General features: G+C 37.4%; 1 protein-coding gene across 1 annotated transcript in view; it reads right to left on the bottom strand.

The window, feature by feature from the left end:
* LOC124158874 (uncharacterized PE-PGRS family protein PE_PGRS54-like) overlaps nucleotides 1–22,821 on the bottom strand; it is a 113,335-nt gene extending 90,514 nt beyond the window's left edge. The window contains exon 1 of the mRNA XM_046534270.1: nucleotides 22,546–22,821. Coding sequence (XP_046390226.1) covers nucleotides 22,546–22,659 — 114 coding nt within the window. The 5' untranslated portion in view covers nucleotides 22,660–22,821. The remainder of the gene's footprint in view (nucleotides 1–22,545) is intronic.
* Nucleotides 22,822–27,700: the final 4,879 nt, after the last annotated feature.

Consider the following 27,700-nt stretch of genomic DNA (forward strand, 5'->3'; position numbering starts at 1 on the left):
GTCGGCTCAAACTGAAAATATGCAAATAGTTTAAATTATTCATTGACTATTCTACGTGATTCCTTTTTATTTATGGGCATCGAGGGATGCCATTTATGAAGTCAGTAGAATGTACAAGGGACAATGATAATTTTTTTTTTCAACCTCCAAATGCTCAGCATAAACGCTATAGAAGCGACAGGCGGGTGATTCGCGCGTCCTCCATACCACACGCCAAGTCATTTGCGAACATAAGTTGTCAGTGTGTACTAGTCTCATTAAGATGGCCGTCTCAATTTATTCTCCCGCCTAGTGCGAACTACGGAGTGACAAAGATGAAAGTTTCTGAATGGCTTCAGCTTTGACACGCCCTTGACCTTTATGCCTTACGCCCTCGACATTTACGATGAAAGAAACTTTTTTTTTTGAATTTTGGCTGGGGATTAGACATTTTCTTCAATATAACGCACTCAGAAAAAATAAAATAAATCCCACCAATGAATGGTCAGAAAATCACTGAGCAAATTAAGAAAATTCTGACGAACATTGAAGAATCGAAAGGTTGTGGCCACCAGACTTAGGGACCAAAAATGTATATTGATTTAGGATTTCACGCAACCCGGGGCAACAATAAATGCAGCAGTGAAATTCAAACTTTACAAGGATGGCGGAGGACCATTGAAAGGAAAAGAAGAGAAAACCTGCCTTCTGGGATTTGTTTTTATGGATAAACCTCCCCTCTGACAATGGTAAAAGTTAATGAATGAAGTTGGTGACAATATCTTATGAAGAGGGTATAGTATAGCTCGCCCACAGGTATGACAAATGTCTCAAACTTCGAGGCGATTATGTCGAATAGTAGCTAAACATTTCCTTAATTTTCTGATTTGAAATTATTTCAATCATTCACTTTGTCTTTTATCCCATCGGAAATTGGGAAAAAAACTCTCTGGTATATACATTTAACAAGATTGAGGATTCGGAATTTATCATGAATCGAATTATCGCATCCTCAATCTGGATTTCTCTCTTTTCACGCGGCAGATTCGAAAATAATCAACGCGCTTGATTCATACGCTTGGTTCCCCTTAATCTTCAGTGGATTTAGCTAGAATCTCACATCGATCGGTGCGAACTTTTTCGGCGCCCGCGAAATAGGATGATCCTTCCCTTAAAAAGAAATGAAGAGAAAACAGAAAAAAACAAGAGCTTGGAACTTATTTACACTTAACTGCGGAATGTGTGAGAGAGAGAGAGAGAGGGAAGGGAAAATACGGAGAGAACGAAACAGTTGAATTATTCAGGCCGCAACAACGAGAAGAAAGTTCCAAAATTAGGGAGGAAAACATTCCAACTGTGGAAGTTGGCTTATTTCGGTTTTGTGTTGTTTTTGATGTCCAGTTGATTCCTACACAGAGAAGCTGGCTCTGATGTAATCCTCGATCGGTTAATCTTAGATTTTCTCACGTTAAGCCAATTTTTTCTCGTCTGCTTAAGTCTCGCAGAACACCCGCGGGGGAGGGATTAAGATTGGTGAGGCTTATATGGGATGAAAATTGCTCATCGTTAAACTTCATTTCAGTTTTTCCTTCTTTGATAAATCGGCGATGTGCCTCGGCTATTATTTGGTAGCGCATTATTCGAAATTCTCAACTAGACCGAATCGGGAAGTTAAGCTACTCTTAAATACGTGATGGTTGTAGAAACAGAAAGAATAGGATTTCAGACCAGGGTGGTAAAACAAAATTGTCAAGTGCGCAATCAGATACGTATGATGCGAACCAGTAAGCTTGTAAAAATTGGGGATACATTATGCGGTTTTTCCTATATGATATGACTATTTTAATCTGGATCACTCATAGGGAAGATTTATTGCGTAAGTGACGCCTTGGAGAAAATATTCTGGAGAGAATTTTGCAAATAATTAAGGAGTACCTATTATATATGTACATGTTTTTATCCATTTACTGCAATATACACTGTAGGGTTATAATTATAAGCTAAATTTAAGCGCAAAGTGTGGTATAATAAAAAAAGCCCCAGTTGGATCCGATCAAGTTTGTTTAGATTAGAACTTTCGGTAAGTAGCGGGGAAGTGGGATTACGATTGTCAGTTCTACATGAAGTTAAAGTCATTATTGGGGAAAATTTAAACGAATCTTAACTTAAGAGAACAGCCGATGATCTGCTTGTTTTTGCTCCCCGAAAATACGATCTTCACAGCTTTACTCGAACCCATTTACCAGGAAGAGAGGATTAGCAATCTAATTTTCAGGATCTTGACGAGGTGAAAGAGTAATCAACAGTTGGAAAATTATCATACCCTTAACATTTAGGTCATTCAATTGACAGTCTGTCGCGTCTGAGCGGAACCGCAAATTCCATTGTGAACTAGATCTCATTTCATCTTTGGTGAGAACGCGAGGTACTAGACAACGTTGAGATGTAAATGTATTGAGAAGTAATCAAATTAGCAATAAGTCGCTAGTGAAATTTTCGAAACGATTGTGGACCTGTTTGTCTTTACATCTGTTACTGCAAAGTTTACATCTGTTCATGCGTTGTTAGGAATTTATTCGGTTAAACACCTTATTAAGTTCAACAAATTGATGATGGCACCTACTGGATGAAAAGTAATACTTTGCCGTGGTGCGGATTGATATAATTATATCACAGAGAAAATTATTAGGTTGTCATTTTTTCATCGAATTCACAATGTTTTCCTACGAAATGTTATGACTTTAAGTTCGAAATAAGGCTTTTTACGTGGCATTCTCCGCGGTGCCAAGTTGCCTTAAGTATGATGAATCTGTGTTCCATTGTCATGAATTTCATGTGTTGATTCTTGAGTGCAGGTGGCATTATTTAAACCCAAATTTAAATCAGGGTTTTACCGCAATAAAAATTCATGATTTGATAATGAATTGCTTTAACATGGCAGCACCTAACAGAAATATATGAAAAAGTGATTTTGTCCCAAATATCAGTGGAAATGAAATTCTAATCCAATTCCGATCTCTTAAACATTGCTGACGATTTTCAAAGATTAAGATTTCTAATTACTCCCTAAATACGTTTCAGGGTTTTCCTTTTATTTACGACGTTTCCATAATTGTCACGCTCAAACGTATGTAGTTTAGTCTTTACAGAAAACACACATAATCTCTTCTTGAACACCGAACGGTCTTTATACGTTCAATAAGCCTTAAAAAAACCTATGTGCTGATTTCCCCATCACACCCAAAGGGCGTTCATCCTAACAATGACGGACACCGCCTTTTCAATTTTCCAATCGGCAATTTAAGGATATAGGCAATTTATCAGCAGTAAACATTCCTAATTACTCCTGTTCCAGTTGAGTTCTAGGGTTTTATTTCCCTACGTTCCTACAGTTGCCACGCTCCGGATGTTTGCAGTTCGGTTCTTATAGACTCCGGGAAACTGATTAACGCTGCATGAATTTCTGATTTATATACGATTAATAAACCTTGAAAAAGAATTATATCTGCCCGAGTAGGGGCTTTTTGCCTAGCAATGGCTGACTCCGCTTTTCCCAAAGTGGGAGGGGAGGGTATGTGACGACTCAATTCGGGGATGGAGTAGTAAGTGTTAAGAGTGCATTCTAGAGGACTCTGATCTGTAGCGATGAGTAAGCCAGACGAGACGCAAGTACTCGCTCCATGCAGTAAGTTCGATGGCCAGTGCATGACTCGACGAGACTGCCCCCCGGGGGCTGCGTAGAGAAGGACCGATTTCATGCCATAGAAGGCTGACTTCTGTTGTCATTTATGTCGCATTTTAATCGACCTTTAAAAATGTCCTTTAAAAATCAGCTTAAAAATTCGGTGATGATTGCAATGCGGTCCACTTTTTTCAAATATTTTCAGTACATTCTTTGCAAATGCGAGGAATAGCTTTGAAAAGTTATGCATTCGATGAATCACATCTTCATGAACGTTTATTTCGGTTGATACCCCTAGTTACACCTTATTTCCCCGTGAAACTCGGATAAATTCGTCCGTCAGCGAGGCGAGTGACGACTTCTGTAAAACTATTAAAATGCGCGGTGGGTGACAACACATTTAGAGGACGTCTTGAGGATCCTCTTTTGTAATATTCGTGCTATCCCCTCCCACGCCTCCCCAACATGAGTGCCCGAAAGTTCCGGTGAACGTACTGAACAACGTAGGTGGCTATGGAACAATTTTTCTTTACTAAACTTTTGATTTTGTACATTTTTTGCAAGCTGTATATTTTTTGCGTATTATGTATTTTGTAATATCTGGCGGGGAAGCTAGAAAACATCAAAAGGGAAATGGATGAAGGAAGGATAGATATCTTAGGACTATGCGAAGTTAGGTGGATGGATGGTGACTATTGGAGTGATATATATAGGGTTATATATTGTGGTGGGGAGGAAAGCCAACGAAGGGTGGCTTTAGTGTTAAACGGGAAGATTGGTAAGCGTGTGGTAGGTATAGAACTGGTAAGCGATAGGATTCTGGTGGTAGAAATTGAGGCGCGACCCACCAACATTGTGGAGGTTCAAGTTTACATGCCAACCAGTAGGTAATCATAGGGAGGAAGAAGTAGACGAGGTGTATGAACAGCTCGAGGAAATAATTAGAGAAACTCCGGGTAAGAAAAATATAGTAGTGATGGGAGACTGGAACGCTTCAGTCGGGGAAGGGAGTGGTGGACAAGAAATAGGAGATTTTGGATAAGGAATGTGGAACGAGAGGGGAGAGAAGGCAGTAGAATTTTGGAGGAGGAAAAAGTTATTAATCACAAACACGTGGTTTGGGAAAGGCCTAATTCTGAGTTGAAGAAGAAAGTGTTTTTAAGGCAGGGGAGGCTCCCAGAAAGCTTCTAAATTACTCAATGTAAACCTACCTTAATCGGTAGAATACTATAGTAATAATTATATATTTTTTGTCGAAATTCAATGTGTACTGTCACTCGTGCTTTCGGTAATAAATTGCCTATATCCTTAAATTGCCAATTCGAAAATTGAAAAGATGTTGTCCATCATTGTAAGGATAAACGCCCTTTAGATTGTAATGGGGAAATTTGAGGATATGTTTTTTTTGAAGTTTTATCGAACGTATGTAAATCAGGAATTCGTGCAGAGTTAAGGTGTTTTCCGGAGAGTATAAGAACCAAACTGCAAACATGCGGAGCGTAGTAACTTTGGGAACGTAGGAAATAAAGGAAAAATACTAGAACTCATTAATGGAGTAATTAGGAATGTTTATTGCTGATAGTATTACTTGGTCCTTCGAACTGGCTTAGAAGCAAAAAGGGCCTAATGGAACTTATGTAAAAGATAGTTGAAATTTCATCGAATTCATTGGCCATATGTGTGCTTGCGCGAAGAAAAAATCTTTCTATTTTATACTCAATTCATTTTATATTCAATTTGCGGTGAGATTTCAAGGGAGGTGGGGTTGAGAGGACTCTTTCAGGACGAGATATTGAGTCAATGGCAAAGCTATTCATCAATGGAATTTTTCCCTCCCCGTGTGTCGAACAATAGTATCAGCTCATTAACTTTATGAATGAATAAACGTGGGTTGAATGAATTTCAAATAAAACCCTCGGTGAAATATTCCGTAGAAACTAGCTATGATTTTATCTCTTACAATTTCGTAAAAAGGGGAATATAAAGGAATTCACTCTTCTTTGTTAATTAATTATTATATTTAAAAATTTGGAATCCTTACGGTTTTAATCAGTTTTATTTATCTAACAATGAATCAATTTCTGCAATATTATTGAGACGACTGAATGATTTAGAAACGTATTTATTAAGAGGCCAATGCTCGGAAAAGTTCATTTTACTTATTCTGACTCATCTAACTGAAGTAAACAATACAAAATCAACTGAATTGGGGAAGTAAAATGTTTTAAAAATTGTTGCGGCATCTTCCTGAGCAGTTTTCAAATGTTTGACTAGTTGATCACGACAATGTCGTTGAAGTGAATGTGTACAAACGATGCAATTCCTACTACAAATAGCCTAGATTATGCAGCTCATACACTCCGTACCAGTATAATGGGATTGGGGTGTGAATTAATTAACTTCTGGTAGCGGTAAATAAATAAAACAGCTCTCGTGATTTATTACAGTCAAAATCTTCCTTATTATCCAACACAAAGGCAGGGATTTAATCATATTTTGAATTTCGAAAAATGGTCGGAAATTGCTGATCGATGTCCAACAGGCTGAGGTGGTATGTTCATTCTTTCCATTAAAAATCTCTAAAAAATACAGCATAAAAAATAGTTCAAGGTGATAGTACAGGCTATAATTACGGAGGCGCATTTTGAACGATAACACTTTAATTACCTACCTGTCATCTCCTAGCAAGATTAGCGCAATTGTGTCTTGAACATATTGAAATTTCATTCTAACCTTTACCTCGGAATTTTACGTTTAGCCTGATTCCTATGATCCTATGGAGAAAAGTTCGTGTCTGAATGATGCATAGAATATGTTTTTTGCTCATATAATAAAAAAATAGCTTTACCATTATACTATATTGACAAGGAAATTAAAGGTACTGCGAAAGTGAAAATTTTCACTCAAATACTATAGAACTTATTCCTGCTATTTAAGGCCACCGTAATGCCATTTTCATGTAACGAACGTGATTTAACTTCTATATCCGAATTCATTAGCTAATAACTCAAAAAGTAAAAAGAAGATATACCTGAATTTTATTATTTTATAATTTCGATTTATAACGAATGTTTTCCAACGAAACAATCGAGTGTTTTTCATAGAAATGATACATGTATTTTTACAGCCATCAAAAAATTTACTATGATTGGACAAAAGTTGCTATGAGAATCTATTTAAAAATTTGGATTTTAAAAATTTATTCCCATAAAGTATAAAGCGGAAAGCCTAGTTTTTGTAACCATTATTCAATGAAGTACAATTGGTGGTGAATATTATGAAATTTTCATAAAAATGGTTTGTTTCTCGCACCTTTAAAAATATTCCAGTGGCCGTCAAAGCTACATTCATTCTTGCCCCAGAGAAGTCCAACCAGCTATGGCTGTCCTTTATTTTTCGTGTATTTTTTAAATTATAAAATCCAGAGGAATGTTTCGATAAGAACTCGTCCACTTACAAAACTATCATGGAAGGCTCATGGAAAGGTATTTTTTTTTCAAATTTTGAGTTCCGATAAGCTCGAACGACTGGAATATTTTTGTCGGTTTTTTTAATAATTGCATTGAGTCGGTTTGTTAGGTAGCTGTCAACGATAACTTATGAAAGCCAGAGCAGCATCATCACCCGAAAGCCATCTAGCGTGAACGATGACGCAGTAAAAGAGAGCTATTTTTTATCATGAAAGCAATCATTCGCCATGAATGTAAATCGTAGTGACAAGTGCGACCATCAATTATGAGTAAAACTGACCTTTCTCTTTTTCCCCCTCCTTCATATCTCCACTCAAAACATAATTATCACGCAATGTTTGCATTAAGAATCGTTTGTTTTTTCCCCAGCCTGTGTTGAGGAGGAAAACCACGGTTTATTCGTTGAGAGAAGGGAATTTATCCACGTCAAACATCTAGCATGAGGTGCTTCATTTAAAAAAATATATGATTCGATTGAAATGAAATAGCACTATTTTTTTATTTGAACGCGGTGTCTCGCCTTTCGACCAAAACTGGAAATGAATGATTATTAGTCTCAACGTATGCGTGAAAGATTAAAAACTGCTTGGTCACGTGACCTACCCCAACGGTCCTGTCGTATGCAAAACTGCTGGTTCGCCAATTTCATCGATAGCAATTGTTGTAATTGTGGCGGTAAGTTTGTCTCCTTCGGAAGAAAGCTATATTTCTTTCTTTAAGGCTGCGGTCGAAGGCGATTTGCCAGTTTGGATGACTCTGTTTGAGTCTTTTAACGTTGATTTTTAATTTCTATTAAGAACTCGGCATTTATCCAGAGTGAATAATGAATCTTAATTTTGTTTCTTCACAGTGCGTTAGAATTAAGGGCTTGGATTCTTCCTCATAGTGCACAGTGGCACTAGAGTTTCGAGGCTTGATTTCTTCACTATCATGAAAATCCACCCATATTTCAGAAAAATAATAGTATCGTAATGAACATTGAATTTGATCTTAAAGACCCCTTAAATTGTTTATTTATCGATAAACATTTATCTTTACCTTTAACTTATTACATGACCTCACACCTTACTTATGTCTGATGTTAATTTTTAAGTATTAGAAAAATAAAACTTGCATTTTAGCTAGAGTAGTTTTTCCACCTTTTCTGTGTATTTTTTATGCAAAAATAGAGAAATTGTGTATTACTAAGACTTTCTTTTGTTGCTAATAAAGCAACTTTGAATACATAAACACGTTAAATATCTTTGTATTTGACAAGAGAGACTTTTTTCACAAAAAGCGTTTTGAATAAACTATTCAAAGTAATTTAAACATGCATCTTTTGTCTATACACTTTTCATTAACGATTCTAATCTATACGACGACGTAAGTCAGAAAATTATGTTCCAAGTCGGCAGGCACTTGAACTTATCTTCTTAAGTCATCATTATAAGTCAGCAATCCTAAGATTGGTTCGACGTAGCTCTTCGTTCCTCCCTCCTATCCGCTAGCCTTTTCATAGCGACGTATTTCATCTGTTTTAAAATCCTCTATTACTTGTCCGATTTAAATCATTCTGAGCCGTCCCTTGCCCTTCTTCCCTTCCACCTGTTCTTCTATCATGCCTCATAATATGGCAAGCTAAATTATCCCGCCTTGTCCTAAATGTTTTTAGAAGACATCTCATTTCTCCCACTCTTGTCAGCGCTTCGTTGCTACTTACTCGTTCGATCTATTTTATCTTCATCACTCTTCGGTAGCACCACATTTTGAATGCTTCCACTCTTGACTTCTCCGCAGCAGTCAACGTCTAGGACTCGCTCCCATTGGGAAACACACCCCATATATAGGATCTGATGAATTGTTTCCTTACTTCTATGCTTGTAATCTCAGCTGTAAGAGGTTTCTTCTTTTCGTGGAAAACCCTCCTCGTCTGTGCTTTTCTTCTGACTATTTCTTTCTTGCTTCGTTCATCTTTGGTTATTTGGCTTCCTAGGTAACAAAACTGTTTCGCCTCTTCAAGCGTTTGTTTTCCGAGCTTAATTTCGTCCAAGCCTCCTCTCTTTTGCTTAATATTAGTACCTTAGTCTTCTTATTGTTGATTTTCTTCTTTTTCCTGATTTTGAACCCAGATTGCATTTCATGTGATGAGGTGGACTATAGGGTTCTTCACCCGAATTGATCGCGCAATAATGAGACGGTTAATGAGAGGATACAAGTTTCGTAAAGTTTTCCTTTAGTTTCCTCAACTTATCTCCGCAATCTTTAGGGAAGGAGTCAAGAGCAGATGTGAAGCTATCTGCTTTGTTGTTTTTAAGGGATGTAGAGTTTTTTCTCCTCCCACGCGAGCAGAATATATATTAGCTCCCGGTTACTTATAAAAACCTTCCCCTGACACTTTGGGAATTTTTAATATATTGGTGGAAAAATGATGTGTTGGTTCCATTGACACTAAGCCGATTAACACCAGTTCCCTAGTATATTTGTGAAAAGCGAATTTCAATTGGAGAAAAATCGTTTCTCTTTATTTCCAAGGGGAGTATGGCATAGACGTAAATTTTGAGGAAGAATATCCCAAATTTCCCACGAAAGACGTGGGTGATGTTACTTCTACCCCCATGGGATTCATCAAGCACGACTCGAAAAAATTATGAATTTCACGGTTCTCATAATGGAAGCGGATGGACATTACGTGTGCAAGAAATAGGGTTTGCAAATGGCTTTTGTGAGCAGGGAAGATCTGCTGAGAGGATTATAATGTCAGAGTATGAAAGAGAGTCTGATATGGTGCGATACGCTACATGATGGACGGAAACATGGTCGCGGATAATGGAGGACGAAGGAAAACTTTAAGCATGAATATGGTGGAAATAGGACACGGTGAGGAAGAAAAGTTCCAAGATAAGTACTGGATACAATTACTAAGGATAGAAAACTGCTTGAGGCGATACGGCGGACTTGACTTTGCTGTTTATTTTGCCAGGCCCAGGTGAGGCCACAATCCTCTGGACCTGGGCTCTTTTACAAGGTATTTGTTTTGGTATTGAATTTAAATACAGGAATGTGTACAAATACATTCTTTCGTATAGTTGTCCATCGATATTTTATAGAACTTCTCCTTCCTGGCATCTTGTTGAGCCTGTCAAGTCTTTGAGTGCCCTCCTGTAGCTGTCACCGCTCAGGAATTCATGATACATGGTAGGAATAAATTATAGATTGAATTTAAACCATTAGAAGTCAACACAAACCAGGTTAAAAAGGCATGATAAAAACAACGAATAAAAGAAATATGTGAGGTTTGAAGAAATAAAAAACTGTTAACTGAACAAATTTGTAAAAAAATATCAATAAAGAATCATAAAATGTTGGGATGTTAAAATAATTAAAATAAGTACGTAAAAAAGAATATAAAGAATAAATACTGAAACTCTGAGAACGGTGTATAAGGCGGAGACAGATGGTATGGCTGGATTGAGTATGCGTGTAAGGCAGAGTTTTGATTTGAGCATAAAACACATTTGAAGGTATACCAAGAAAAATATTTAGATTGGTATTTATAATAAAAACATATTTAGATTGATTTTTAGAGAATTTAGATTTTAGAAAAACTGCAAAAATTTCCCTCATCGTATCTATAAGATTGAACAGCGATGATTGTCTCTTTTTTCTATTTATGAAAGGGTTGAGCCGTAAGTTATACTGTTAATCAGAGACATTGTAAGCTTCTAGAGCGTAGGGAAGTGTATATACTGTGAGGCCTAAGTTATCCATCGGTTTCCATTTACTCATTTGATGTAATAATAGACGTATAGTGAAGGATTTGAGCAGTTAGGCCACATAAGTAAACAAGTATGGCATCAAAGGCATGGTCTTAGGATTACAAATCGCTAAAAAAATGCATTCCTAAAATTTAAAACCTGATCAAATTCCACTGATCCTCTCGAGAATGTGCAAAATTTCAAGATGGATTATTCATTGAATTTTCAGATCTTATTCCAGCACGCAGTTTACCCCAAAATGTGGAATGGAATTTATCCCTATGGAAATCGAGTTTCTTTGAAGTTCATCTTCCCTTAAGCTGCCATCCGAGGTGGGACTTGAGGGTAGACAGGATATGAAGACCCCATTCAATATTGCTGAAATAGCGAGGGAATAGCAAGAGGATTGAGTGAAGTGATGGTGAGCGAGGCCGAAAAGCTGGGGTGCCAATTATTGCCGAGCCATGGTTTTTTCGGAATATATCCGGATTTATCCTTCTAAAAATATGTATCCTCCTGGCAGCAGTCGTTTTTAGAGAATCTTAAATGAGGCAAATACATTTACAGCTAAATTAAATATGTTAAAAGTGTGGTGCACACCTTGAATCCATAACTATTCGATTGAGGAGTAAGGAAGGACCAGTAACTTGAAAATTTTTTATCAATATAAAAACATCTAACAATATTTTTCCTCTATCCGCTAGAGAAATAGTCTCATTTCGTCACTTTTAGAAGCTTTGGTAGCTCGTAAGACAACTTGTATTTTTTATAGATTTAATTTAATCAATTAACGTAGTTTTAAAAAGATTACCGCATCATTAGCGTGCTTTATTAATTAAGAGAGAAAATTCTTTCATAAAATTGGAATAAACATGACACAGTAAACATTTCATGAAATGTGGCCTTTTATAATTCTAATTTTTATACCAGAACAATAATGTCTACGGAACTCGAAGCGAGATATGAGTGCGAATAATTTATAAATACCTTATAATTTAGTCCTCGAATCATGAAGTTCCAATTATAGGTAGGTACGCAGCCAGAGCGGGGGGGAGGATTTGGGGTTTCAGCCCCCCCTAAATTATTTCCCTTGTGGCGACTACCCACGATACATCTGTTGAGGGACTAGCCCGTTCTTCCTCAGTTACTCCATTTTTCATTGCCGCTTAGTTTTATTATACCTGACAATAACCAAGAATGAATTCATTTTCAGCATTATGCCAGCGTAATGCATAGCTGATTTTAGGTTTGGTTAGGTTTGTAAGGTTTCCGATGCGTGCTAATTCACTAAAAAATATCACTATTGGCAACCCGCATCCCCCCAGCAGCATATCTCTGGCTTCGTGTCAGGTTGTAACGAGTCATCGCTAACATTTAAGACTTTAGTTGCTATGCTGTATTTAATGGATACCGATTGAAATTCGTAGACATATCTCAAGCATACAAATATTCGTTTTCAATGAGTGACCATAGGTATTTGGAGGAGGCGACCGACAGCTGAGGTCATTTGCGCCATGAGGGAAGGGTATGGAAGGAAGGGTGAAGAGAAACCCGGCGTCGGCATTAGCCTGCTCTTAACGAAAGGCACCAAGGGGACCACCGCTTAACGTCCCATCCGACGGACGGAGTGCTGCGCTTGAAATGTCCTCCACACCACACTCAAGCAGGGATCGGGCAATCTCTGAAAATTCTCTGCCACTGCCGGGATATGAACCCGAGCCCGCCGGGTGGGAAGCCAACACACTAGCCGCCACACCAACCCGATCCCCATGAGTGACCGTAATACAAGAATATTTTATTGATAAATTTTACATATTATGATTATTATTGTTTTAAAGAATGGTAGTATCTTAAGCCCCAATCTTCATTTTTTCCCACACCTTCATTTTTTCCATCGAGGGACAGCTCAAGCATACGCTTCAATGATGGCGGAAAAAATGTCTGTGTCACGCGTTCATTTCCCACGATGACTCGAGGGATGGAATCACTTTGCAGGTTCTCATTTTTCCATCGCTGTTCTGCCAATCAGAACGCACGTCCGCTGACAAGGATTCTAACACCAGGATTGGCTCTTAATTGAATGAATGTTGCAAATACGGAAAGTAACGGAAAAAGCGATGGAAAAATGGGATTGGTGGGAATTAGCGTGTGATTCAGAAAATGCAATGGGTCAAGTGATCACTTCTTTGGTCGCTGAAAACGTATCGCTTGAACTATCATGGCGGGTACGTGAAGAGTTGTTACCATAGTCTTGTTAGTGTAACTGACCTCTTAGATAAACTCGGATGGGAATCTCTGTCAGACCGTTGATCGAAAAATAGACTAAACCTATTAGATAAATTCAAGAGCAGTGCCTTTTTTAACGAAGTTAACCGTATATTACGAATGCCAACATACTACGGAAAATCAGATCATATAAATAAAATAAGAGAGATAGACTGTAGAGCAGACGGATTCAGTATCTCTATTTTTCCACGAACAATAAGAGATTATAACGGCTGCGTTGGAACTCGCAAATAGATTAGGTGACTTGTAGTGTAGCCTACTAACTTATGTGTACCTTGATGCATGTTTCTGAATTTTATTTTATTTCTAGCAGCATGTGGTAGTATAATTTGTTAGTATGCGTAACGTTTTTGGACCGTGTGGTGTGCAAGTGGGAATCTAATAGCATGATGCATGCTGGTGTTTGATCACCCCCTGCCAAACACCTTACAGGTGGCTCGCAGGGTGTTATGTAGATGTAGATGCAGATCACTCCGAGTGACGGAAAAATGATCGTATGAATCAGGCTTAAATTATGTAACTTGAATTCTAATGCTTATTTTTTTACCACTCATATGCCATGTTATGCGTTCGTTTTGCGTTGAACTTTAGCTTTCCTAAATGTTCGTAACAACCCTCCTCCAAAAATAAATCCACCGGAAATTATTACATAAGTGACCATGGGCGTTATTCAGAGAGAATTTTTATGAGAATATCAGCAAAGTAATTATGAAATAGGCTTCTCAATTCGGCACAGGTAAACCCTTTGGTTGGCGCAATGGCTGGAGATTTTCTGAATTTTTACGATACAATATTTTCCTGCCGTACACTATTTAACGTCGGGTTTCTCGATCGAGAATCTAGGAACAAAATGAAGCAGTTTAAATATCTTTGATAATAATTTGATGTAATAATATGTTAACCGTTCCGTGACTTTGCGGGGTAGCTCAGTTACCCCAAAGTATGTTAATGTTGAATAATTTTTTATAATGTATATTTTGTTACTTTGATATTTTTGTATTTGAGCTCAACGTTTTTTTTCCGTTATTTAGGTGACGAATAATTTTTTTGCATTTAAATTGTTTTTGAAAACTTCAATTTTTTTGTTGGGGTAACTGAGTTACCCCGCACAGCTGCTGGTGGGAGGAAAAAAAACTTATTTGTTATATGAGGGCAGGGATAAAAGTGAAATGCAATAAATTTTATTATATTATCACTTCAATAACGCATATATTGTACATGATGGCATCTCTTGTACTTGTTTTTTCATAGCATGTTAGTCAATGTACAGTTACAATAGCAAATTATGAAAGATTCCTACCATTTTGCAAAAATTGAATGTAAAAACCTAAATGTAGCCTACAATGCATTTATAAATTGTGCAAAACAAGATATTATACCATTAGAAAAAGAGCCATGGTGTTGAGTTACAGTAAAGAGTAAAATACAAAATATTATTTATGATTAATAAGTGGGGTATCTGAGATACCCAACACAGTCGTTCGCGTAAGTTTTCTAGGCACAGTCACGGAAGGGTTAGTGAGAAAAATACGTTCAATGCTAGATTAAATGTGATGGAAATGTGATCCGTGCCTTTGGTTTCATCCGTGCACCCTCACTATAGGTCCATAGTTTTACCTCAGTCTAAAAGCTGACCTATTCCACTTGAGTTTAACTCTTTTGGCCCCTTCAAAACCTATCGTTGATAGGGATCATGCTCAAAAATTTTCATTCGGAGAATTTCATTTTTTGATCATGAGCAATATGGTAATCTTTTTCTAACTAAATTAATTGACATCTACAAAATTACAAGTTGTCTTACAACTACCCCACAAGTTAACCCATCTTCTAAATGTGATAATTATTTTTGATAATGAGCAATGCTTAAGATATGGTAATCTTTTTCTAACTACATTAATTGATTCAATGATATCCACAAAATTACAAGTTGTCTTACAATTACCCTAAAAGTTTACGCATCTCCTAAACATGACCATTTTTTGATCATGAGCAATGCATGATCAAAAAATAATCGTGTTTCAGGCTTTAATTGAGGAAAACATGTTCAATGTTAAATTAAATGTGGTTCGAGCCTTAGGTTTCCTCTATGCACCCTTACTCTGGGCCCATTAGTCTTACCTCAGTTTAAATTCCGGCCCATTCCACCCGAGTTTGAGGTTACGGTGAACGAGGAAACTTCCTTAAAAAGATTCAAGTGTCCCACTCGCTCGGGGGATTATATATCCGAAACAGGTCGCTCTCACACACTCCGCCTCCTTGGCTTTCAGTTTCCCCACCAATTGCGCCGAGTCAATTACCAAGCAGTCGCCTCGAGCCGTGCATGCGGAGAGAGAGTTAAACGAAATAATTTACTCCCCTTTTTTCCATTTTTCTCTCTAATATGTCGTGCCTTTTATAAAAACAAACACTAAAGAGTCTCATTGCGTGGACTGTTCCTGATTCCGTGGCTGATTTCTAACCCGCCATTTTAAAAACCTTGAGCGTAGCCCGAGGGCAAGAATGATGAAAACAAGATATATCTCACGAAGAGGAATAACTTTGCACTCGTAATTTTTTATGAAATGCGAAGATTCTTGGGTGCTGAAGTGGAATTCGTCGATTTTTTAAATAATAATTTGGGTTGTATGTTTACTTATTTGAATGGATATACTTATTTTATTTTAAAGTATACCGGTACTAGCCGCGGTGATAACTTTTACGGGAGTCATCCGCAATGCACAATCGTGCGAAAGATCCACAGAGAAAAAAATCATTCGCCTTAACCGGGATTCGAACCCGGATCCCCCGATTTCCGGTCGAGTGCTTTAGCCACTTAAGCTACCGAGGCGTCATTCTTCCCTGTGGATATTTTCGGACACTGCCGGACAAGATGTAAAAAAGAAAATATCCACAGGGAAGAATGACGCCTCGGTAGCATAACTGGCTAAAGCACTCGACCGGAAATCGGGGGATCCGGGTTCGAATCCCGGTCAAGGCGAATGATTTTTTCTCTGTGGATCTTTCGCATGGATATACTTAGTTGAATTGTTATACTAAGTTGATAGGGTATTGTCAGTTGAATGGGTATACTTCGTTTAAAAACTGGTCCCCGGTAGTTTTCGCATGCTAATCCTTGGGTCGCGTATTTAAGTCCCGCCTGGATATTTTTTAACCACTTGGGACGTGAGTGTGTGTAAAATTTTACTGGTCTGTCCCCTGGAAAACCTAAACGCCTAAACCTAAACAGATATCATACGAGGGTCGTTTTTATCAACCCCGGATACCTCAGCAAAAACACAATACAAGCGACCGGCAGGTACTACACGGATAGGGCGCGTGCTCCGCACAATGCAAGTAATTTCTGACCGTGAGTTGTTAGTTTAAGGTTAGTAGCAGTTTCATCAACTACACTGGCTCAACTGATTCTCCCGCCAAGTGTGCACTGCGTAGCGACAGCCAGAAAACTCGTCGAATGGCTTCAGCATTGACATGTCCTTTATGCCAATAAAAGAGAATTGCGTTAATGCACTGTGGCTAGAGTGTGAAATAGGATAAAACATTACGTCCTTTCTAATTCAAAACAAAAGAATAGACATGCTGACTTCTGGACGTGGTCTGATCCATGACAACGCCCGTCATCTCAGCGCTGATGCAGCCCAACTGCTCTTTGAGCAATTTAAATGGGACATGTTCGATCACTCACTGTGCAATGCCAACCTAGTGCCGTGTGACTTCCATCTATGCACCGAAATGAAGATTTGGTTTGAAGGGAAGCTTTTTCAAACGGGCAATGAGCTTCAGGACAAAGGCAAAAATCGTTGGAAGTCATTGGCGGCAACATCCTATGAAGAAGGTATAGAAAAGCTCGTCCACAGGCATGACCAATTCCGCAATTTCCGTGGCGAATATTTTGAAAGGATACCACAAGTGTGTTCAATCTTTACCTATGAAATAATTTTTAATCAATCATTTCGCCTTGTGTTCAAGACCCATCGGAGCTTAAAAAAACGGCCCTCGTATACTTACTTCATAATACTATGCCTTTAAAAAATGCAGATTTCTACTCGCTACATAATAAAAAAACATTTAACATTGCATGAGGGCAAGACTGATGGAAATAAGATAGATCTCGGAACAGAATTAGCTTATAATCGTAACTTCTTGTGAAATCCGAATTTTCAAGCAGTATAGAGTGGAGTTTGTCCATTTTGGAATAATAATCGACCCCGGTAATTTTTGCCTGCTTATCCTTGGATAGTGGGTTCTAATCCCACCAGAGTGTTTTTTTGACCACTTAGGACATAGTGTGTGTAAAATTCTGTTGGCTTGATCCCTGAAAAACCTAAAAATAGGCTACGCTTTTTAGGAAATACGGGCCAGGTCAAATTCAAAAAGTATTTAAATGATATAGTATAAAAAATATTATAAAAAATGATAAAGTTGCCACTTACGTAGAAAAATGTATAAATTGTTTAAAAAAGAAGAAAAGACAGAATATCTGTAAAATTTTCAAGAAAATAATCATTCCGTTACCAATATTACGTCAATACTCTATTTAGCATATAAGTTTCTGCTATCACAAAAGACAAAGCAGAAACAAATTGTCTCCAAAAATATTGAAATGTAAACTGACTGGTTGTGGTGAACATAGCCGCTAACAAACAGATGCAATTTTCCTCGAAGATAAATTTCAATTCGATATGAGTTTCAATTTTGCGCCGTAAGATGATGGTGTAAGATGATATAAACTCGAATAGAATAAATATTTATCTTAGTGAAAAATTCCACTTAATTATTTTAATATGCTCGTAATTTCCATAAATTGTCACTTTAATGTGTGGGAGTAAAACTTTCAGTGCCTAAATTTGTGAGAATTTAAGTTTTAAAATTAACTGGTGTATTTATCGCATCAGGCTTCACTTCGGGAAGGTTTATTTATTGCTGAATTACATTTTTGTACTACTCCACCAAATTCTAATCAGTAGTACAACCTGTTTCACTACTGAACTACAATCCTAAAATGCTGAGCGAAAGGAAGCTGAAATAAAGTGAACAAATAAACAAGTTTTTTATTCGCTTTCACTAATTAATCAGGTTTAATTCGAAGAGTGAGAAATATTTCCTTTTTTGGACCGGCTAATGCAACTATGGAAAATTAAAAACCGGTAATGATAAATTATTTTTAGATTGACTCTTGACATTTAGACTGTTGATCTCCAGGATTTGTCGGCCGACTAATCGCGTCTGGTGTCACACGTCACGCCGTATATTTACGGAGAAGAATATACGTGTGGAGAGTGTACCTATCGCAATCCATAACCTCTGTGTTTGAATGGATTTTCTCCACTGGAAACATTTCGGAAGGATTTCCTGTTATGGAATTTAAGCAGTTGTTGCAAAACCCATAGCAATTCATTGATAAATTATTTAAATCACGCAATTATCACTTCCGTTTAGCGATGGTTTACCATTTAATCAAAGTATGCTATTTAAAGGATGTACTCAGCTGTACGATAGCAAGAATTGGAGAAATAAAAGCGAAAAAGTTCCCAGGAGTGAGGAGGCAGGTTGGGACCTTTCGGAGTGTGGAAAGAGTATGTGCTGGAACTCGAACTGATTGGGCTGACTGATAAACATATATAATCAGAGGTGTAACTATGGGGGGGGGAAGAGGGGATATCTCCCCCCAAAGCTTTAGAGAAATTAAAAAAATATTTAAAGCTATTGTTTAGTTTTGACATATAATAACACCATCTGCATAAAGTTCAATCTTTATAGCCAAAATGATGTAAAATGTATTTCCAGGCATGTCATTTTTCAAAAATTTTACCAGATTTTTCCTGGGGGGGCGAAGGGTCGTAACCCCAGGCCTTCCCATCCTCCAAGGCATATTCCAAGTTATAGCGCTGTATATAATTAACAAATAAAGAGAGGTTCATGCTTAATTAAATGAAGAATTATGAAGTTATCTGGTTGTCGAAATGGTAGAAAACGCAGCGCCAATTATGAGGATCGGGGGTTCGAATTCCGATCAAGGCAAATCATTTCTCCGTGGAAATTTCGCACAAGCACTCTTGCGGATGAGCCCGTAAAGTCGTAAATCTGACTAATTCGCTGCTATGCCCTTTCATAATGCCATGCGAACAGGAGTCTAATTTTTTTTTAAAACCCCAAAAATGAAATTGACATAGATATTACGTAAAAAACGTTTGCAGAATGGACCCAGTTATGGATAACGATGCATACATGAAGAGGATATATATAAAAAATAATGAAGGAGACTGTGCTGATAGCTTAGCTGCCTGAATTTGGATGATTCAGGTGCAATTCAAAAGATGCAATGGAAGTTGTCAATCTACCCTAAAAGTGAGATGTTCTGGAGTGAACTCTATCGTCAGATTTAAAAATAGTCCTTATTTTCATAACCAGACAAAAACTAGAGTGGTAGCGCATGACTTCTGCTACCAACGCGATCAAATCCCTTGGCTGTTTCTGGAGATAACCATTACATAATCTATGATTTCATCAAAAATTATTCTCAGGCTCTTACGAAATTATTTCTAACTTTGTTTACTCGATAGCTGATAAAGTGCCTTCTCAGCACAGGATATCGCATACTCATGTTGAGATTAATTTCAAGTGTTTTCTGTGTATGCTAATGTCACTTTTGTTCATTTGGGTATCATTATAATCAAAATTTGCGATCATTGTAAATGGTGTGCTTACTGAACGACTATATAAAAACTGCTACCTGAGAATCATCATCAAGTGAGAAAATTGCTGGAAATCGCTATTAAAATCTTTGAATGACTTCGGTCAAATTTGATGGCTATTAATGGTTGAACGATTCAATGATTGCTATGAATAGTATATTTTGAATATTCATTTGATCGTACTGGTAGTATTAAAATCTTGAGCTGATTGTTATAAAATCTATAGTGTCTTCGAAAATTGTTCTTGGGCCCTTATGTCGATAAAATTAAATATTCACATTGATTTTTCAAGTATGTGACTTCTCCAAGTAGTGCCTACTCTTTCCAGTAATATTAAATTTCCCGTAGAGAACCTTGTGTCCCCTTGTAAATGTGCATTTAAATTTACTTTCAGCAGGTCGGTTAAGGAAATAACTGAAAAAGATGCGTCACAATAGAAGAAAACCGAGGAAAAAATAAAAATAAAGCACCGAAACTTACTATTTTGTCGGTCGTTAGCCAGTTAATTTTACGACGGAGGTCAAAATACTTTCACTAAATGGAAATAACTGCCTGGTTCTCTCAAACTGTGGGAAAAGTGTGTTTAAAGAAATCATATAGTCGTTTAATTATTTGTATGCTAAATTTCATAAAGTTTATGCTTCATTTCAATTTAAAATTTGGGAAAGCACTCTATTCAAATAATAATTTCGAAAAGACGGAAATAAGGTTTCAATTGAAACACTGATGGACACACTGACGGAAAAAATGATCTCATTGCCAAAAATTTCACAATGCAAAACTAATTTTACTCGCCCTTCATTATTATTTAATTTACTAATATTTACTGAAAATTCAACTTCTCAACGTTCTGTTTTTAATTTTATATGTAATGAATTTTCACAAGGAAAATTTATTTGCCTTCATCTGCATTGTTATAAATTTTCACAAATGATTTATTAAGCCTAAAATTCCTCACTTTCCTTGTCCTTGCTTGGAAGCCTTCATGAACTCTACGCCGACTTGGTTATTTACTTACATTTTTTATTTATATTGTTTAAATTTTGATGTCATGCTTAGTCACTAAGAAGGAATATTAGTTGTTTTAACCTGAATTATTGATGGGTTAAAAAAACGATTTTTCTCTGCAATATATTTGCACCTTTTCATTACTAAAACAAATAATACCATTTCAGGCTCAGAGTAGGAAACGTTATTTCTCTTCGATTTTGAGTTTGACGATTTTTCACGAATATAATCAGTCTTTGCAGTATTCTACTCTAATATTACTACAAAGAATAATCTTCCACTAAGCGCAATTTTGCTGGAATCTATAAAAGTTTACCTATGGTTAGTTCACGGTTAATTTTCACATTAGGCTAATTCCTTAAATTTTTACCGCCAGCTTGTCTGCGTAATTTTCTAACACTACACTTAAATGCTACCCTAATTTTATTTTCACACTGCATTACGCGTAGGAAAAGTAATTTCCCTTCACTCCTTTGACTATGATTTTTCTCCCTATAAATACTTGTACCGTAAGAAACCTTGCTGGGGAATTCTTTAAGGATTATCAACGCCTATTTTGATATTATTTTCTAAATTTTTACCGCTATACTGCTAGGATTTTAACACCAAGCTGAATCTGAAAAAAGAATAATTAATCGTCCGCAACGATTGATGGTTTTTTGATTTATGATTTTTCCCCCGTGAATAACGGTACCATTTGTGCTTTTAATTATAGGTTTACCGCTGGCTAGCTCTCGGGTATTTACTAAAATTTCACTATTAAACAGTTAATGTTTGCATAATGTTTTACCCCGAACAGGAAATGTTATTTAACTTTGATCTTGAAGCTTGATCATTTTTCACGAATGTCTTGTCATCTTACGCGTAGTACTTACTTTTTCTGGACTGTACTAAGGTTTTCCTGCATCTAGTTCGCATTTGCTTTCAAAACTTTCATCTTGACATTGTAACGATTTTAGTACATAGCTCAACAAAGCCCAGGCGGGGATCAGGCTGGTGTGGTGGCTGGAGTAATGGATTCCCACCCTTAGGGTCAGGGTTTCAGATCCCGGCAGTAACGTGTATTTTTCACAGAATGTCCTATACCTGCTTGAGCGTTTTCTGGAGGGCCCTATAAGCACAGCACTCCATCCGTCGGATGTGACGTTAAGCCGTGGGCACCTTGGAGCCTTTCGTCAAGAGGAGGCTTATGCCGTCGCCGCGGATTTTTTTGAGTAATTATAATGCGTACTAATTGACCTTCATGAAGCTGAACTTCTTCGAAATCGACTGATTTAATGTATATTTCATTTTACGCTCAATGCTCCATGTTTGATGGGTCCCTGTAGCCGCTCCGATCAAAGAAAATAGTAACCAAATCGGTAGCGTACTTTGTCGACTTTATGTCCTGTAGAATCCGAATAAAACATTCAAACATTATAAAATTTCCTTGAATTAAAGTGAATTGCAGTATTCAAGTATTGCCGTGAAAAAATTCGAAATCGTGACATTTGGCCAGCTTTTTTCGATTTAGGGACCACTATGCGCCGTGTGTCGCTCTATGCTACCTTCCCTCATGGTGAAAATGACTTCAGCTGATGGTCTCCTCCTCCATATACCATACCACAACATACCAAAGCGCGGGTGATGGCAGATATTTTCGTCGAACGAACGTAAAAAAAAATCACGGCGGGGAGGAGTGCGGGGCTTACCTTCTGCACCTTGCCGGTCACACCCGCGGTCGTCGCCGAGAGCACGAAGGCGGCGAGGAGGGTGGTGGCGGCCAGCGCGGACAGCCGCCCCAAGGGACCCTCCGCCGCGGTCATCGTGCCGAAGACGACGAAGAATGGGTTCGCTTCCGGAAGAGAACACAACTCTTCGTCGGTCACCTCAGTGTGTCTCTATCGGAAGAAGAAGCGTAGCAGTTTGAACGTGTTCCCCGCACCGCGCAAGCCGAGAGACTGGAGGACGGCGCTGCAAAGACGAGATGTTTGACTGCTCTTAATAGAGAGGGTGCGTCGGTGGTGGGGCTGTGGCGGGAGGGAGGGGGAAGGGAGGGGCGTGTGGGAGGGGTAAAGTAGGGGTAGGGAGGAGCGCGAGAGGTCGGAGGGGAAGGGGTGGATGGATGGAAGGATGAATGAATGAATGAATAAGGAGAGATAGGAAGAAAAATGCGAGGAAATGGGCTAAGGACGCAGAGGAAGCAACATCTCACATTCCCACACCCTCTTTCTTAGTTCAACCATTCCGGTCACTTCATGTAATTAAATGATAATTGAGTCATGTAGAAGTACATATTTTACGAGTACATATATGTACAGCGGAAGTGAAGGACATTATGTGCGTTTTCCTAATTTTTCAGGAGAGCATGTTTAAGATTTTTTTAAATTTAAGCAGAAATTACTAGAAGATTAGGTGACTATAGTAATAACGTTATGATTCAAAAATATTGTAAACAACCTAACCAATACCTAACCTTCTAGTAATTACTGGTTAAATTTTCAAAAATCTTAAAACTGCTCCCCTGAAAAATAAGGAAAACGGAAAAAGTGTCCTTTTCCTCCGAGGTACAGATATATATATAGGTATAAAATGTCATATCTTAGGTATAGGAGTTTTATAGTAATATTCCGTTTCCATCCGTACAGTTATGACTTAAGCTGTTTGAAATTTGTTTGTTCATTTGAATGGAAGTGGAAGGCGTGGATGGAAGGATGAATGAATGGAGCGATGGGAAGAAAAATGTAGGAGGCGGGGTAAGGACATACGAAACAACATCTCAAACCCACAAAATTATGATCATGAGATGAATGGCCGAATAAAATCTAAAGAATAAATACTAAACTATCTACTGTACATTTTGGCGTTCATTCTCGCGTTCATACATTTAGACATTGACTTCTTCGAGCTAATGTCCCGTGTAAATAGGCCTTAAGAATGGAGGGATGTAGAATTTTGTTGAAAATAAAATTTTGGTTCGACACCGTACTAGTGGCATGAAATGGCGTGTAGGCTTTTTCCTCATCATTGTGTGTCCTGTGAAGGGGGATGAGGTTGGGGAATGGAGGAGTGTCGTTTGCGAGGAGTTGGAGGGGAAGGGGGTGGGTAGAATGAATGGATGGAGAAAGGTGGAAAGAAAAATGCGAAGAAGAGGGCTAAGGACATAAGAAACACCAATTCACACAGTGGCGCAGCTAGGAATTTTGTGCGGGAGGGGTCCGAAACCAGGGGTATCTGGGGAGAAAATTTGGAAATAATAGGGTACTAACTATAAGTATAGCATTTTAAACTAATTTGAACCATTTTCATAAATTGAAAAACTTCATTTTTCACAGAAATCTTTTGTTAAATTAATTATTTTTCAATATTCTGTTTTCTTTTGATGATGAAGCGTAGTAAATTAAAGTGTAGTGATTCTGTTTTTATATGTAAGGGGATTGCGGGGGATGGTTCTGGTACCCTGGACCCTCCCCATCGCTCCGCCACTGATCTCATACTCTCTTTCTCAATTCACCCTTCCCGTTCAGTGCATATGATTATATGGTAATTTATTCATTCTCGCGTTCGTTAATGTAGACATTGACTTGTACGATCTAATGTACCGAGTAAGCAGACTTAAAGAATGGAGGGATATAGAATTTTATTGATAATATTATATATTTTTGGTTTTACAACGAACTAGTGACGGCAAAATGTCGGTCGAAATCGATTTTTCATTGGAAGGTATTTTATTTTTTCAACGAACATCAAAATTCAAACCGAAAGATCGATTGATCGCAAAAATCGGTTATTATTGTTTTTGAAGAACACAGTTTGTCCAAAAATGTGTTTCATTTTCATTTCTTAAAACACTCAAAACACACATTTGAAGAGCAGAAAGAATAAATATTTGAATTATCAGTGATAAAAATTTGCCAATCACGCTCATTTAAGTTTTGGGATCACCGTTCAGAGCCATTGGGCTTTTCAAAAACTAAAAAAAAAACATCGTCTCACACCCTCTTTCTCAGTCCACCCTAAGCGTTCACTTCATGTTATTACGTGGTATTTAGAGTTTGTAAGAGTGGAGGGATGTAGGATAAGGTTGAAAATATAATTTTGGTTTGACAACGTGCGAGTGATGGAAGAATGTCGGTCAAAATTGACTTTTCTAGCAATGGATTTTTGATCGAATTTCCAATGAAAATTGAAATTGAAACCAAAAGATTGATGGTAAAATCGACTTTAGTCGAAATCGTTCTTTTTGAAAAACACAGTTTAAACAAAAATATATTAATTACTGACTCCAAAAACACTCAAAAAACGCATGTGGATTAATGTAATCAGATTAATACATACTTGAATTATTAGTCGTAAAAAAAATATAAATGCATGGATATAAAAGTTTTGGGTACACCGTTTGGAACCGGGCTTCACTTACACTTTTAAGAGAGGTCAACTGAGTGAGATGATTTCTTGATTATCATTGGTTTGCCTTTCCAATTTTACTTTCCAGTATTAGAGGAAAGTCTTTCGGGTGGGACAGTTGACGTTATCTTAGGCCCTGACGCTGCTGAGATCAAACGAAATGGTCAACACCGAAGATGAAAAAACTAATTTGGATCGAATCTCGAAGGTCATGGCTCTATTTAGATTTTCTAGATCTTTCACTATTATAAGTCCATTTTAATCGAAATCGATTTTTCTATCACTACACGGTCTCCTCCTCAATGCTCGGAAAAATTTAGTCAATCATTCGAAATGTTAACTTCGTTAATCCTTGAATATTACCTTGAGAGTACTTAAATGCCAGAATACGTTATCCCTTAGCGTTTAAAATGTAATGTATATTATAGATATATATAGGTATGTTTTTTTAAATTTATCGTTTATTTTAAGAGTACCGATTTCGTGGTAAAAAATGCTTATTTAATAAGCGGCATAGTTTAAGTAATATAGAATTATATACCATAAGTATGGAGTATAATAGTAATATCCACTTTATATTTGTGCAGTTATGACTTGAGCAGTTTGGATTTGGCTAAGGAGACATTAGTTAGCTAGTAATAGACCTCAGATATTGTAATGGGATCTCTAGTTATTCTCGCGTTCTTTCTAAATTCACGAAAACTCAGAAGTCACCGTTTATTTACCAGTGCCTGACTCCCCTGAAGAAACAAAATAGATGAAACACAGAAGTGCGACACTAGCCATGGTAATAGCCTTAACAATGTGTTCGGGGGTCCAGGGCGGATCCCCGCAAGGATACGCTCTCGAGGACCGGGAACCAAGTCTGAGACTTATACGCCCGAGCCTCTCGAGAGGGGGGAGGACAGATAGGAACAAAGGATAGAGGCATCGCCGCGATTAGAGCCCGACGACGCCTCAGGGAAAGGACGGGGAAGGAAGGACGGGACGAGGAGTCCTGCACCGTCACAAGGCGGGCAGGTCCTACTATAAGCGAAACCAAGCAATATGCAATTAATATTCTAACGACCTTGGGGGATTATTCTACGAGGAAGAATAATCCAACGATCAAATCGTTAGATGGTAATAGCCTTAACAGTAATTCCTCACAAAGTTATTATGTGGCATTAAAGATGGCTCTGTACACAAAAAACGAACTTAAATTAGCGGAGATAAAATCAACGCCAGTTAATCAAACCGTCAATTTTACGTGATATGTAAATTGATTACCAAAACATTAACTTCATTAATTAACGATTAATGGATTAAAACTTTTCAAAGCAGACTTCTGGGCAAAGTGAGATGGAAAATCAGGTGGGCTGAAAATACCCCAGGAAAGACGAGGGATATTTACGGAAAGAGGAGCTGCGTAGGAATCCTGAAGATTCTCGACCCCTGGGGGGGGGGGGGGGGTCATGTTTGATATGTGGAGCCAGGTGAGGAAAAGCAAAGAAAACTTTGGAGCTACGTAAAGGGAGGCAGAAATCAGGTGGAGGGGAGTGGTTGATGGGGTCAAATATCTCTTTTGACATAGACGGCTCAGAGAGTTTCATAATTGATAAGAATGGCGATTGGTGTGAATTTTGTGGAAAAAACATCTCATTGCAACAAAATAGCAAGGAAGAAATTCTTCATTTTTATAAAAATATTATCGATATTCAGCTCGTTATACAATCTTACACTCTTTCCCAGGCCATAATTTAAATCTTATTGCTTTTTTACACAATTCTTATTACAATTATTCACAATTTACAACATTTGCTTAAAATTTTGGGAAGAAAAAAAATGCAGTACCCCATGGAGTATCAAATGTGATTATCTATTTAAATAACTATGGGAAGAAAAAATGTATTACCTCATGTAGTATCAAATGTGATGATCTATTAAAAAAATTATTCGAAGGAAAAAAATGTAGTAACTCATGTTGTATCAAATGTGATGATCTATTTAAAAATTATGGGAAGAAAAAATGCAGTAACTCATGTAGTATCAAATGTGATGATCTATTTAAAAAATTAAGGCAAGCAAAAAAAGTGTATTACCTCCACAACACTGCGAGTGTAAACGAAAAATCAACCATCGTAGAAAAAGTAGATGGAAAGAAAGGAGCATAAAGGCCCAGAACAAGTTACATAAAACAGGTTAACTCTTGGATTGCCAATCGATTTTCTAGGTTCCATGCTAAAAGTGCTGAGATGTTTTGCTGATTTTGTAGCAAGTTAGGAACAAAATTATGTCTCAAAAACAACTGAAGGTGTATGTTCAACAACTTAAGAAATTTTTATTTCCTGTGGTTTAACATTTTAAATGTATTATTTGACGGATTTTTGGTAATATGAGTTAATTTTTATAATTTAAAGAAAATAGTTAATGTAAAATAAAATGAATATTGAGTATTGAATGATTAGTGAACTATCAGCA

This window comes from Ischnura elegans, chromosome 5 (genome assembly GCF_921293095.1).
Source record: "Ischnura elegans chromosome 5, ioIscEleg1.1, whole genome shotgun sequence".
Lineage (NCBI taxonomy): Eukaryota > Metazoa > Arthropoda > Insecta > Odonata > Coenagrionidae > Ischnura > Ischnura elegans.